Here is a 16,072-nt window from a genome sequence, read left to right on the forward strand (position 1 = left end):
ACATTCTTCCGGTCTGACTTTATGCAGAGAACCTTACACTTATCTGGGTGAAGTTCAAGTCCCCAGTCAAGGAACCAGGTAGAGACAGTGCGCAAGTCAGCGTTTGTGGTGTCAGCTATCTCCTGGACGGTTTTTGCTGAATTATACAAGGAGGTGTCGTCTGCAAAGCAGTTAATGTTCGACTTGCAGGTAAGGTCTTTGAAGTCGTTGAGGTATACAAGGTTTCCAACATATTCCCGTAATTTTGTTTAACTCTTGAACGTTCTGAGTTACAGCCATATGATGAGATTCTTAATTTTTGATAAGCAACATATTCTTTTAGTTGCTTGTCATGCTGACTTGACAAAATATGTTCATGTTAGTGCCTTAGAATTAATTTCTTGAAATGACAGTTTTCAGATCTATAGAGTAGAGTGTGCACAGAGACCAAACTCTGTTGATGACATCGCTTGTCTAAAACTGGATTTGTGATGAAATTTGATGTTTTCTCCAATAATATGTTGATATAACTTACCTGTCATGATGACTATGACATTTCATTGTCTTATGTCATTATGATATTCATTTCTGGAGATAACGTAAGACTTAAGAGTGCAGTGTGCAGATTTATACAGGTTATCTACCTATGACGTCACCTGTGTAAAAAGCAATTTTAGATGCTCTAAGGTGCCTGTCATGATGACTATGAAGAAATGTTAAGTACTTGTCTCATGCCTTTATCGAAATAAGTAATATCCAATACTTCTTAGTAACTTTGCAGTACAGGGTATGTTCAATATGTACGCAAAGTATTTTTTAGACTTACAAGGGTTGAATAGATTTTGTTTGTGGTTTTGTGCAGTGGGTTCACCAAAGTCCACCATAATGCCCATATTGTGTTATGTAGAGTGTAGTTCCATTGTAGGGGGACTGCCCGGGGATAAACAGCTACTGACAGTGATTGGTTGAGATCATGCAGTAATGCTGTCCGACAGCATTCCGCTAGTATGGTGTGTTACACCGCCGTGGGGTCAAAGGGCGGCGTGAGGAATTTCTGTTAGTCATAGGCTTCATCCTGCATATTTGAACTTTCTGATGGTCTCAACTTTTTAAGGTGCATGAGTGAATTGGATCGTTGGTCAGAAGTTAGTTTTTCAGAGGCAGGATGCATTGATATTTTGTATCCCTCTGTTAAGGCTGGTCTCAAAAAAGTGACATGTGCCAATATATAGACTTAAGATATCCTGGATGGGTCATACTTTACACAAATGTGTGTCTTCAAGGTACAAATCTTAAGAAGTCTCTGATTAAAATCTATTTGAGCAAAGACACTTGTCTTTTCAAAATCTCTAGCATCCCAAACACTGTGATTCATCTGAGGTACATAGGCCTTAATTTACTCACAATGCACAACAAATTCCTGTAATTCCTTTGCTACCTTCTAATACCTTGGGTCAATAGGATGGTACAGATAATTGCTTATACCCTCTGGCCTTTCCAGATTGACTTCTTCTGATTATATTGTTCAAGAAATTTCCATCCAATGTTGAACGGAAAGATTAGCCTTTCAAAATTCTCAGATCAATGCTGTTGATTTTGATTTGGGGGTCATCAAGATTTTCGATACGGGATTTAGTTATTAACTCCAGGTAGAATTCAGTACTTTGTTTTTGGTCAATTTTGCATCAACTTCAAAGATGTAGCTACTAACGGATGCTCCTGAATGTTTCAACAAACTGCATGGGGGGCAGCCAACAAACGAATCCACTAATTACTACAATTATCACACTCTGCTAAATACCAACTATTGTCTCTCATACCATCTGTTCAAATATTAAAACTTTCTCAAACAAACTTATTTTCACAGGGTAAACAGTTTTTAATGTTACTTGTTGGTATGTCTAAATTTGGCAATGTTTATACAGAAGGTGAGAGTTTGAAGGAGTTGTTACGTGGGTTACATTCACCTGTTTGTAAACAGTTGGTGGTGCCAGGTCAATTACCCCTTTCTCCAATCCCCGTCCTGCAATGTAACATTAGCTATGCATGCCATCACCCAGGAATGATAATTGCCCTGCATAATGAGTAGTCTTCGCAGAGAGTTGTGCCACTTACTTTTGCACTCGGCACCATGGAAGATGTTGTGGTGCTGGGTGCAAAAACTTGTACATCTGCCCATGCTTGGTGGGCTGGGCAGCACTTCTGCACCGAGGCAAGAATCGTCTGGCAAGCGCTCTTAGATCATCCACCCGAAGACAGCCAAGAATCTTCACCGCAACTTCTATCAGGTACTTCTTATTGTCAATCGGTGTAGGGTTAGGAATAAGCCGGTGTTCACGGTGTTGTTAAAGCTTCTTGGTGAGTCTTGGGTAACTTTGAGTTTGAGAAGTTGGCATGAGTGGGCGTGTGTGCCACATGTGTTGTTGAAATGCCAAGTGCTTACTGTGGCCTGTCAGCCCAGAAGTCTGGCAGAGTGCTAGCGAGATCGCCATTTGCCCCAGGATTTACTAAGCTTAAAGAATGGGTGACAGTTACTTCCTGAGTTTCAAACTATATGTGAAGCCTCAGCAGATGTCAAAGGACTGGTATTTGCTGTTTTTTGTCCAGACGGTGTACAGTTCACAGTTTGTTTCTTCTAAGGAAGCTGTTTTGTGACAAAATGTTATTCTACGGTAGGCGACAGGATAGGAAAAGTCCAGTAAACTAGTTCAGACCCCCCAAATGTTCTGAATTAGATCTCAATCTGTAAAATGGGTATTGACACATTGTCCTGAGACATACTAACAAGACATTTTGGTCTCACAACTAGTTGTAGACAACTTTCTGAGTTGATGTGACTTGCAGTATTTGCTTTAGGTTAAAATTTCTGGTACATTGTACTAATTTGAAGATGACTGGCTGTGACGTAGAAGTCACAAATTGTCAGAAAGGTTAAGAATTCTTGCTTTGTCATTTTGAAGGTAACGAAGGTCAGAGTTGAGGCATGATCAAAACTCTGTACTTACAAGTCTGAAGGCTGAAGCACATATCAAATTAGAACCACAACGGGCTAAAGATTAGACAGTTCTTTCGATTCATCCTTTTTCTGCATTCAGAGGTTTTCCCTTGTCTAAAAATTTGCAGTGTCTCTGAACAAAATCCTTGTCTTCTTCGTAATCTGCAATGCGGGGCCGGGGCCCCTCCCAACACATGCTGAGGGCAGGGAAAACTTGTCGGACAGGTTTCGCTACGCCTGGTGGCATTTAAATGCACCGCACCCATTCCCTAAATTACCTCAGAGGCACAGCACTATCAAACAAGCTCTAGTTTTTACAATTATTACCTGAGGAAGTTTGGACATCTTTTCGTCAGTGGATAGCTATTAAATCATCTCTGGTGGTAATTCTAAGTTATTTTATGGAACACTAAAAGCTTTTAGCAATCCCTGAAAAAACAGGCTGAAAGGTATTCAGAGTAGTGATAATTGAGGTGATTCATTTTATCTTGCGTCATCAAGGACCAATTATACTTATTGAGACGCCAGGTAAGTTTGGGGACACACCCGTTTTTTCTAATTAGGGATGAAACTTACCCCAAACAGTCTCAATCTTAGAAATGTTGACTATTTGTGTCTGTACTAGTGTCATGATTAAGTTTCAGTTGAATATATCCAAGCTTGGCAAGTCACCAAAGACTTTAAGAAATGTCCTGTGTGTAGATATGTGTTTGCAGCTTGTAGGGAGGGGTGTTGGGGGACTCAGAATCATAGTTTCATACCAACATTCTTGACAAGGGAGGAGGCACATGTCTTAAGACGTCATCCTTGAGTCTGGGTGTGAAGTGACGCATTGTGCTTGGTGCTCATAGTTGTCTTACATGTGTTTGACAACTTGTCTATCCTTCCCACAACAATGCAACGTCTAAATTCTTGGATTTTAGACAATCCAGATAGTTGATTGTTATCAGCCGTATTGTTCGATGAAAAGCAAGACAAATCCTGATTTTCAATAGTGGTTTCAAATTAGAAAATTACTGATGAATTGTCTTACAAACAATTGGTGTATTGTGATATGTTTAAGACTACCATCCAAGATATGCATCTATTGGAAAAATCAAAGTATCTCTTACTCCAGGAAGTTGTCCTAAATAGGGGGTATTTCTGAAGTTTTATGTTAGAGGAAAACAGTAATTTGTTCTTAGTGATTTATGGACCTTCCCTCTTGTCCATGTATGGTCAGTAGTTAAATTTGTGCTAGACTGGGATCCTCATGAGCCTATTAAACTCCTCCAACTAAAGTGGTAAGAAAGGGTCATTTATGTCACTTACCACCCAGTCGGTGGATGAAATCATTCCCTTGCCCACCTCAGATTGGAATGGAAACTAAATCATGTGTTCAAAATCATGCTGTGCTGTTGACAGCTACAAGTGTTAACAGATGGCCAGAGCTGGGCCAGCAAGTGTTAAAATTGCCTGGAATAACAGTTGTTGAGATGTCAATGAGAACTTTGATTTATTTTGGAAGAGAGGTGGAGAATGAGGAAGGAGGTTATAGGCATAATCTCCTTGAAATGAGTTGTTCCTAACACCTTAAATGTAATTAAAAACATCATTAAGTTGATTGGCTTCTGAATATTGATAGCTTAGGACAACATGTAATTCTTAGGTGTTCCTTGAAGGTCATTTGTAATCTAAGTAATCTAAAGATCTGTAGGCTAAAAATTGAGGTCGTCATTGAAGAATGCCCCCTGTTCAATGCTTTGGTCATGATTGGGTCACTGAGCATGAGACAGCATGTCATTCAGCTACTGTGCAGCCATACAACATCTGTTTACAATATCCCTCACATCATCTGCCTACTGTGTAATTCTCATGTTTTTCTTTCTTAATGATCCATGAAGGTGCTAAATACAGGAGATTTGGAAGTCTTTAGCTCAAGAAGGGATATTGTCACGTCTTGTGGCTTAAAAGGCAAGGTTTTTCTTCACTCTTGGCCACGCCCCCTCCCTCATTAGTCGTACTACTGTATAAGGAGGTTTGGCCTACCACTCCAGGGGAAGTGTAGACAAGCCAGGCTTCCCCTGCTATGTTTTCAATTCCGGTAATGACATGCATGTGTCTGGTAGTTAGGGGCAGAGAGCCAGTCTGGGTTTTGCTGGGCCTGTGTAATGGGGTGGTGAGAGATCAACAGGAAACCTAATCTAGAGAAATGATGGGGGTGGCTCTGATTGAAGCCCAGGGGCTGCAAATTGCTAACAGGTTCCCTATACAAAATTCTCAACAAGAGGGAGGATTATATTTGGATAGGCAAGTGCATAAAGACCACATGTGTCTTGTAGACTTCTAATACTCTCCAAGCAGAGGAGTGGGTCCGGCTGGTTTTTGACATGTTTTTAGATGTTTTTGTCAGGCTTTCTACTTTGTCATGTTTTTTTGTCTCTCTAAAACACAGAGAGAGATACGTTTAGAAAGACAAAAAAAACTGACAAAGAAGAAAGCCCGACAAAAACGCCTAGAAGCACGTCAAGAACCAGTCAGACCCACTCATCTGCTTGAGTATTAGAACTTCAAATAGAAGTCTACAAGACACATGAGGGCTTTATGCACTTGCCTATCCAAATATAATCCTCCCCCTTGTCAAAAAACAGCCAGACACACTCCTCTGCTTGGAGAGTAGACTTCTACATGTAACAGTTTGTGATTCATCACAACCACACATCAGCACCTGCTAGTACTGTCAACAAAAACACCACCAAGTGTTGCTAGCTGTCAACAGCTAAAATTAGAGGGAGTGGGAATATCTGTAAACATAACAGTGGTGTGTAATGGACAAGAAAACTTCTGCCGATTTCTTTTTGTAGATGAAAAATGTAGCGAGCATCCATCCATAGCCAACTGCCATCTGTTTCTATTGTAAGACTTCATTAATACACCTGTAACTATTGTATGATTGTCATGCATGTCCTATTAAAAGAATGAAAATTGAAATAGTTGTGTCCTGGAATTTGGATTAAACAGAAATAGAAAAGAAAGAAGCAAAATTTAAAATGGAATTTCTAATTAGGACTGTTAGACAAAACTGATCAATTGTTTGGACCCAAGAGAGTCAAATTTTTCTTGACTAGGGTTACCTGCTTATTGACATGCATCTTAAAGGTTATCTGCATAAATCTGTGCCTTCCTTTGTAATGACTCCTAAATCTATTTTTGACACTGACAGTACACAGTGGCACAAATCTTGGATATGTGGAAGTGACATCTGAGGATAAATCATGTGCCAATGCTATATTGGCAATTAAAAAGATATGAAGAGATTTACAAAAGCATTAAGTTTAGCACAGGACTTGTCTGTAAGGGTATGTTCCCAGATATACGTGCATGTATGTCAGCTTCAGTTCTTGGCAGCGTTCTACATGTAGTTGAGTATTAAAAAAACATCTGTCCTTGTTAGCACGCGAAGGTTTCCATTTCATGTGGTCTTTTACAACAGGAGTATAATTTTTCCTGACACATCGGGTCATGATAGATATACATTATTAATTGTTTCCATTTTTTGCCCAGCGTTTATTATGCAGGCTGTGAACAGAATTAAAAACAATGTAATATTTGTCTGGATTAGTTCATTTTCTAGGAACACGATAAATGGCTTCGTGTTTAAAAAAAGATAAATACTAGTATAATGTCACGAGCCATAAGTATCAAAACGGTTTGACCCAATGGTGAAGGATGGAGGTATAACTATAACAAAACAGCTATGGATTGATATGTCCCTTGGGACCATTCCTCATCCAATCACGAAAGAATTCCATGGGTCCCGAAATATTTCACAGTCCAGCCCTCAGGCTTTCAAAACATTCCGTATGGCAACTGGGCCTGCAAAGCAGGTCTACAACTACAAAATCACTGGAGAGGTTCAGGTAAGAATTTAGGAAATTTCAGCACAATTTTTGTGTCAACCTCCTTGCAATTCCTTCGCATATATTTTTATTGCACAATTAGAACAAAATTTATAGAGGATTTTTTTTCAGTCATCTTTTCTGTAAGATAATATGAACCACAAAGCAAATTGGGCTCTTCAGTTTTGATTAGCTTCATTTTTCTTTAGAGTAATTACATAGGGTTGAGTAGAAATAAAGGTTCAGAAAGGCTCTTCCGATTATAATTGTAGCGTACAGTTTTTACAGCATCCGTTCTATGTAGTTATGATAGAAGTGCTAAGTGAACTCTAAGTAAGAGTGGAGGTTTTATAGAGGTTTTATTGTTGTTTATCAGCCCACCTGTGCTACTGTTGCTATCTCTGTTTCCACAATCCTGTTGGGTGTGGTGTGTTAGGTGGAATTTAAACATCTTACAGAGTTCAGCCCAAGGAAGGGTTGGGTCAAGGTGTGGTATATTATACCTCAGTTCATCCCAGCTTAGGTTAATCAGATTTACAAGGTCGCTATGATAATGGTGGATAGATCTTTTTGGACCTATAGAGCTTTACTGAAGAAGAAAAACCTGGATATTTTACAGCAGGTTTACTACATTTCCTGCTCATAAACATTAATCCTTGTCTTTAAGATAATTGGAGTGATAATGGTACAGATAGACGAGATGGTGTGGTGATTGGACTAACTACGTGGACAAAGACGTCATTGTGTCGCCCACACCAGGGCAGGGCACAATGACGGGGAAGGACAGTTAAAAAAGGACACACCCACCTTCTTCTGGTACATACCATTTACCCACGGGGGTGACAGAGTACACTTTCAATGACAATTATAAAGTGTTACAAGTCACCAGTTTTATAACTTGAATTTTTCACCGTAATAAAGCATAGTTTTGAGGCTGAGTTAGACCTAGAGTGATTTTCCGCGTTAAAGGGGGATCGTAGATGTTTGAGAAGGTCGCCATGTTGTCTACGTGCGACCACCTGCCCTTGTGGCAGGATGAATAAGACCTGTCGGACCAGTATCACCCACCAGTACTTTAAATCGGAGCGTGTACGACTCCTCACAGACCCCAGAAGGTGCCTTACCAATACTGTAACCTCATATACCTGTCAGAGAACTGTGGTAAGTGGGTTTAAAACCTTGTTGTTTACTGTCCATAGTGCCGGCTTCTCATTCTCAAGGTCCTTACAATGTCACCGTAAGGCTATGAGCTAAAAGCTTTCTCCTGTTCGTCTATCTTATACGTAAGTGTCAGACTTTTGGTGTCTTGTTTGGTAAAAATCGGACGATTTACACAGTCGCCATTCCAGGGAGTTACAAGTTGTGAATGGTACATTTCTGGCATAGGTGGGAATGTATATAATGTAGCCTGCAGGACTTTTGTTGATACCAGGTACATGTAAAACAGTGTCAGTAGGAATTCCGGGGTTGGGTTTGAATTGTCTTGTAGCCCTGGGGCAGGAATTTGTTTATGGAGGTCCAGTAGTCTACACATTCCTTAAAGTTTGTAGAACCAGTAGCTTGTCACTTCGTATTGCTTCCAACTGACCAGCTGTAGGAAACCAGGGCAGTATAACGTTCTCTGAAAAATCTTGAGGCTTTGAGAAATGAAAGGATGGAAGGAAAGGAAAAGTTGATACATTGTTGTCTGTTAAATTTAGATAAGGTTTATCTCAAGCCTTGTCATCGATGGATACAGTTTCAAGTCTTGTAGAAGCTGTTATGGGTCAGTGGATTCCTGTGATGTTTTCAAGGCTATGGCGACAATGCATGGCCTACAGACAGTGTCTATGTATCAGACCTTGCAATGCCTCTGATATACTCTTGTCTGTCCTTCAGGAAATACTGGCCATGTAAGATAGCCTGGCAATTTAAGATAGCTTAGAAGAAAAGCGATGAAAGTTGTTTTTTAGGAACTTGTTTGTTGTAAATCACAGCATTTACACATTCTTGTGAGTCGTTGAAATGGTCATGAAAGTTTAATGCACAGCCCAGGTAATTTGCATATAGCCTGCTTTATTTGTTTTGTGGAACTGTCAGAATGCACCAGTGCACTGTCTGTGTAAAATATTGATAATTCATCATTCAGGTTTTGACGCTGTGTCTTGTTTTTGCAAGGCGTCATAATGCACCACAAGTAGAGAAGCTACTTCATTTTTCGTAAAACAAAATTACGGTGTCACGCAATATTGTTTATATGTAATCTATACCATTCAAAGACTAGCAACACCCAGTTTTCCCCGATGAACTAAGTTGTCTTAACCGATAGACTACATTTCAATGCAAGACAAATCCTTGGTCTTAAAGTATTGCATGCAAGCAAAATTCCTCTTTGTAATCATAACCGTAGAGAGAGGCCTAGACTGAACTCAATTTAATGCATGGAAAGATCTCGAGCTTTTGACAAGCTATCAGTTTTCTGTCATACAAGCTTCCTGTCATTTTCAATATTCTTTAATTGAATGGCCACAATGAAGTTATGGTGGGCTGGCATGCAAGGTAGTGATCCCTAAGGAAATGGGGGAACCCAATTTGGAGCAGTGTTTTACTTAGTGATAACATATATCAGTATTACATCATTGCTATTCAAAGCACTAGCTTTCACTTAATCTTTTGGTGTCCAATTTTCTGCTATAAAAATTCCATCAGATTTTTTCCAATCTATTAGTCAAGAGGGCTTAATGTATTAATTTTTCATACAGGCTATTAGGCATGAAGGCTTATAAATGATTAGCAAAGTTATATAACTTTACACAACTGATCATTGAAAGAGTCTTTTAGCTTTTGTGATATTTTCTGAAATGTTAAGTTGTAGTCAAAAATGAAGAAGCTTTGTTTTTTCATCAGCAGGAATTACAGAACACCTTTCAAGCTAACATTAAAAAGATTGCATCAATCCATACTACCCACGGGGGTGGCTTTGTACACTTTTGAGATTTAAAAAGACTTCTAAGTCCCCAATTTTACAACTTGAATTTTTCACGGTAATAAAGAATAGTTTTCACATGTGTCAACTGTCAAGTGAATTTTGGACAATTCCTGTATTGAATTAAACTTTCTATCCCACAGTCTATAGTTATTGTTAGACCATGATGTGTTAGTGTTATGCTTGGCCCAGCATTGGGCTATGGAATAAAGATTTATCAGTTTCTTGAAGATTTTTCCATATATGTCTAATGTTTTTCCTCTGTTTTGCCCCCCTCCCCAGTTGATCTTCGCAGGTGAATACACCAGAGACATGAGTAAGCAACAGTGGCACGCTACGCACTTCAACTGCTTCAACTGTAACAACAGTCTGACTGGGCATCGCTATGTCAACCGCGACACCAACCACTACTGTCTGAAATGCTACGAGAAGCTGTTCGCCTTCCCCTGCGAGCTGTGCGGACAGAAGATCGGGACTGACGTGAAGGTACGCCCAGAGACGACGCCATAATCGTTCTGTCTGAACTCACGCATTTTTACCTTCACCCTCTTATACCTCCCCTGCACCCACCCAAAGTCTACTTGCCATACTGATAATAGCTCAAACAGGCGTGTACATTGTACCATAACGTCCTAACCAAATACGGAAGTCTCTATCGGATAGCATATCTCGAAATCTACACATCTTTTTATGAATATCAGTTCGAACAAATAGAGGAAAGCTTTTAACAGTCCTGATTCGTCGCTATTAAATTGTGTATGAAATAGGTGGTAAGCAAGGTGTGTACACATAGGCATTTTGAGACACACCCAGATAATACAGCACAAGAGGGCAAGTCTACAGAGTGCCTTATGCTGCATGGTTCAGTTAACGCCGCACTTGTAAACAGACACCGGTGTGTCATTGCAGTGGGGCAGCTGCTTAAAACTAATGTAACATGTGAAATTTAAGGAGCTAGCCTTTAAGATCAGTATCGCACATTCAAGCATGTCTGAAGGCAGCAGCACACGTTTCATGTCAGTGAAGATCGGACGTGACAGGGGGCACGACATCCAGTTCTTCGATCCAGTTGGTGTGCAGAAGCCGAATCAGATGGTGTCACTACAGTCAGGCCTAATGCATCACACACTTTGGGCAGCAGTCTTGGCATTTATGCACGCAACATTATCCTCACCTCATTTGATAACAAGGATCAAGTAAGAGTACAGTTACAGAAGCGTTTGTCCATCCAACCGGTCAGGATCCAGCCTTCTTTCCCGCTGTTCATTCCTTCTGTCCATCCATTCATCTGTTTTGCCCCCCCTTTTCCATGCTGCTCTATCCTTGGACTCTGACATTCAGGTCAGCAGAGGTAGACTTATCATGAAGGTAAACTACATGTAATTAGAAAATTCCAGAAAAGACTCAAGAATAAACACAGCACAGCCTAGAATTACCGACAGAAGCCCAGGAATTCCAGTACACTTAGCACATTAGGAAGGACAGGGCTCGAAATTCATTTTTGGAAATAGATGCACTGGTGCACCCAACCAAGATAATTAAGTGCACAGAAAAAAGATTGGGTGCACCACATAAAATAAAGTTGAATGTCAGCAAAACATAAATACAGTTTAATGCCCTTATAATTGTAATGAAGAACTTCACAATCTGTAATCAAATTTCAAACAAGTAATACATCAAATAAAGTGCAACAAAGGGTTCTATTGCTTTTTCTGATACTGTTTACTAGTGTACAAAATTATGGTGCCTTTACCCTATAGCCTACAAAAATATCTAGGTGCACAGTCAAAAATTAGGTGCACAGCTCCAATTTTGGGTGCACACAGGTGCACATGCACCCTGTATTTCGAGCCCTGAAAGTCCATGACATGTATTTGCACATCTAAAGGGCAAGGGTAGCTCCTCACTTAACTTATACCAGCTTCATGAACTCAAGCTGTTTGAATAACTTTGACCCTTCGAAGTAAAAATAAACATGTGTGAGCTTTAGCAAGCCGAGTGTGAGATTACTGGAGATGTGTTTACAGCCTTGAAGAACGTTTAGCCATGGATATGATTGAATACAGCTGCTTGGTACGTGTGAGATCAGAAGTTGAACGGCGTCTTGTGTATCAAAAGTTGAGGCAAACAAGGACAAGTTGGAACAGTGTACAGCTTGGAAAGCCCTAGTATTCTAATTGAATTCTTAATCCAAGGAATGTATACATCAGCAAATTGATGAGGAATGTATACTTCAGCAAATTGATGAGGAAGTGATAATGAGAAGAAAAAAAAGGACTCAGGCTGTGAAATATATTTCCTGTGGTTTCCTTTGAAACAGCCATCATATCATTGTAAAAATCTCCTAAATTCTTACTAAATTCTTCAGCTTGTAGAAATCATAGCAATTTCTCTTCTCCTACATTCAGCAAACAAGATTCAAGTAAATCCATGTTACAATTTCACTTAAATTGTTTAAGTATAACTGAAGCCAAGCAGTCTTGCTGGATGTGAATCATTAGCATTAAATTTACCAGTCGTTGTGTTAATGGGAACCATTTTACTGACATTTTGAGCATGAAATTGACTAGTAGCTGATGTAATATTGATGAACGTGACAAGTGAGTGTAGTTATAAATCCATGAAATTGGACCCATCCAACCATTGAGATAGCACAAGAATTGTCAAATCTGAACACTTGCCAAATCTGAAATGGAGCCAGTAAGTCTAGGACATAATATTCTAAGTTAACATTTTTTCTAACCCAGTAGCTTTAATCATAAATCTTTGCTTATTTTTACATGTTTGCGATAGCCAAACCTGTTGGTTCCATATGGATGAAACAGTGGTGTGACTTTAACCACCTATTTTGGTTTATTTTTCCGCAGGATCTCTCCTTCAATAACAAGCACTGGCACGAGCAGTGCTTCAACTGCTCCAAGTGTAAGAAGTCCCTGGTGGATCAGCAGTTCACCCAGAAGACCGACAAGATCTACTGCGCCCAGTGCCACAAGGAGACCTTCCTGGGCAAGTGTGATGGGTGCAGCCAGCACTTCGACCCTGGTATGTACAGGAAGGCAGTCAGTTCATTCTGCTCTCTCACTATCGGGTTGTGGTTAGACATACTTGCACATAGATGGCAGACGGCTGGGTGCCTGAGTTTTTCCGGTTAACACTCTGTAGGTTAAGGAAGTGGAAGTGTTACGGTATGTTGTTAATCAGGGCTGTCTACAGGACCCGTCCCTCTGTCACGGGACGGAAATTTGCTTGCTGGGAGGAAAAAATATCACCCTTTCTCAAGTTTCTGCCCCAACCTTTATGACATGAAATTGATGAAATTGTTAGTATCTTTATGAGCTTAAAATGACGAATTCAACAATGAAAATCTGAAACATCGGCTCCCAAACAATGAGTGGGACAGAAAAAAATTCAAAGCTGGAGACAGCCCTGTTGTCAATCCATCTCTTACATGGTCTTTCCATTGGATTTTGTTCTTCCACGGTCATTGTCATTATCTTTCTGGTCCACTTCCATCCATTCTCTGAAGGTGGCCATAATATCACGGTGTCCTGGATTCTATGTACTCCAAGCCTGCTTCTCTAGTATTCTAACATTGGCTCCCAACATGGTCTCCTAAACATCGAGTGGAATGGTAAACAAAATTCAAAGCTGGAGACAGCCCTGGTAGAGATATAGAAATATTTGGATTTGAAATATAAACACTGGCCTGAAATTTGTACACGATGACAGAAAAGATTTCATGATTTTTCTGCCAATGGGAATTGAGCTGACGAAAAAATAAAATTGAGTTGGCTAGAGCCCTTCCTTAAGCACATGTGTAACCATTTAAAAAATACTCTCAAATTAATCTAAACTAAATGTCATCCCCCACCTATAGGTGACAAAAAGATGGAGTACCAGGGAAAGAACTGGCACGAGAAGTGCTTCACCTGTAAGGAGTGCAAGAAGCCTGTCGGCACCAAGAGCTTCATCGCTAAGGACGACAAGGTCATCTGTCAGCCCTGCTACGAGGACAAGTACGCCAAGAAGTGCGAGAAGTGCAGGAAGGTGGGTGCTGTCCCTTTTTCATCCTTTACACCACCAGTGCTGTACCAAGGACCTGTCCCTCAGTCCCAGGACGGAAATTTGCTTGTGGGGACAGACAAAACTTTCACCGATCCCTGTCCGTCCAAAAAAATCTTAACTTCATGACTTGAAACTGATGAAAATGTATTTTCGTGAGGTTAGAATGACAGATTTAACAACGAAAATCATGGGCTCCCAAACAGCAAGTGGGAAGGGAAAAAAACATTTTCAAAGATCTACATGCAGTTCTTTCCAAAAGGCTTTCCCCTACAGCGGTAACATCATGCGACATGGATTTAGCTTAATTGGTATTGTCAATATGATGATTCAATATACAGTCCAATATCCTAGAATTGGGGCTTTTTGTCCTCCACTGCTTCCAAAAAATAAGCCAAAGTCTTGACTTGACTAGATATTTCCAACACTCACTCACTCATGACTCATGACCCATGACCTCAGTGGTCGTAGGGGCATCATGAAACACTAGTATTTGAATAAATCTCTTGTTGCAGTAATGTCAATTAACGTCCATGTTTCGTACATTGTATGTCTCTACCACAATGTTTCACAAATTCTCGCAAGTAGCCTTCAACACGAACTTGAAATTTAACTTCATTTATCATACATGTATCTTCCCAGGTGATCTCCATGGGCGGTATCACCTACAAGGACACCCCCTGGCACAAGGAGTGCTTCGTCTGCACCCACTGCAAGAAGCCCATGTCTGGGGAGCGCTTCACTTCCAAGGACAACAACCCTTACTGCATCAACTGCTACGGGGACCTCTTTGCTAAGAAGTGTGCCAAGTGCACCAAGCCTATCACCGGTGGGTAGTCAGACCCTTGTGTTAACCTTTATCGGTCCGAAATTACCCGTGCAATGGCAGCCAGTGCTGAATTGCTGCAGGGTTTACAGTGACATACATTGTAATACACAACAGATACATAATTGCTCCACACTTGCACTTTGTGGAACTGCAGGGTTTACAATCACATAATACACGACAGATACATATTTGCTCCACACTTGCACTTTGTGGAACTGTCGCAAGGTTCTGGGCGGCTGCCATTCAGCACCAGCAGGTGATCTCAATACGAAGTCACACTGAAGTAACCATTTGGTACCCGATTCCCTATTGGTTACAGAGTTAGGCAGCAGGGAGAGGGTTAAGATATTGTTAACACCTGGACAACCCACAAAGGATGGCAAGGGCAAGCTGTAGAACAATTTTTTTTATGAATTTAACATTCAACATAGAAATTTGGAAGAAAGATAACTTTCTGGGCTCAACGTTTTATCCTAAACCAACATACCCTCTATGCAGCTGATTGAAGTTTGCAGCTGAAGATAGAAATCAACCAGATACAGTGTCTGCTACAGAAAATGAAGGCAGTGTAGACTGCCCAAAGACAACCAAAAATAGAGTCAATCATATCAAGGAGGTTCTTTCAAACCCCTCAGATCATTTTGAGTGATACATTGTATGCCAGGGTGATTCGATAGTTTGTTCCCCTCTATCCTTCAGGTTTGTTCCAATGCAAAATAAGTTGTCTTTGTGATAAGTTAAACATTGTTAGTGATTTCTCATAGACTAGAATTTTTGGTATGGTTTCTGACTATATGCCCTGTGTTTTATACCCTGTGTTACCACATGTAGAAGAGACAGAAAGTCTAGAAGAACCCTCGGGTGGTAAGTGAGGTGCAACGCTCGCCTCCCTAACACCTGCCAGGTTTTCAAAGCAGTGCAGTGACTAGTAAAAATGTTTAAAAACATCCCTGGGCCTTAGAAACTATCCACAGGGCAAAGCTCATTGGCTTCACAGTGTTTGGTAGACATAGTGTAAATCTTTTAAAAGGCTTTTGTGCCAATATAATGCAACTACTGATTTGGAAGCACAGCTACTTTTGGACTCATCAACTGACAGTCAATTAGTCAATTTCATTTCCTTTTGGCTAGTAAAACAGGTTAATACTTTAAAATTGGCTTGGACACTTACAATCGACTGGTCAAAGCTGATGCTTCACAGTGTTTGGTGATATGAATCTAAAGGCTTTTGTGCCATTATAGTGCAACTATTGTCAGCACTGCTACGTTTGGACCCTCATCAACTGACAGTCGGTTTCTTTGTTTGTTGTGGTCATTTCTTTGTTATCAGGTCTATGATACCAATCTTACATCTCTTCTTGTTT

The 16,072-nt window shown here is 40.3% G+C and overlaps 1 protein-coding gene across 1 annotated transcript in view; it reads left to right on the forward strand.

The window, feature by feature from the left end:
• Nucleotides 1-16,072, forward strand: part of LOC136437989 (testin-like) — a 33,524-nt gene that overhangs the window by 15,545 nt on the left and 1,907 nt on the right. The window contains exons 7-10 of the mRNA XM_066432609.1: nucleotides 10,100-10,303; nucleotides 12,685-12,859; nucleotides 13,695-13,864; nucleotides 14,522-14,708. Coding sequence (XP_066288706.1) covers nucleotides 10,100-10,303; nucleotides 12,685-12,859; nucleotides 13,695-13,864; nucleotides 14,522-14,708 — 736 coding nt within the window. The remainder of the gene's footprint in view (nucleotides 1-10,099; nucleotides 10,304-12,684; nucleotides 12,860-13,694; nucleotides 13,865-14,521; nucleotides 14,709-16,072) is intronic.

Source organism: Branchiostoma lanceolatum, chromosome 1 (genome assembly GCF_035083965.1).
Source record: "Branchiostoma lanceolatum isolate klBraLanc5 chromosome 1, klBraLanc5.hap2, whole genome shotgun sequence".
NCBI classification, from domain to species: Eukaryota; Metazoa; Chordata; class Leptocardii; order Amphioxiformes; family Branchiostomatidae; genus Branchiostoma; species Branchiostoma lanceolatum.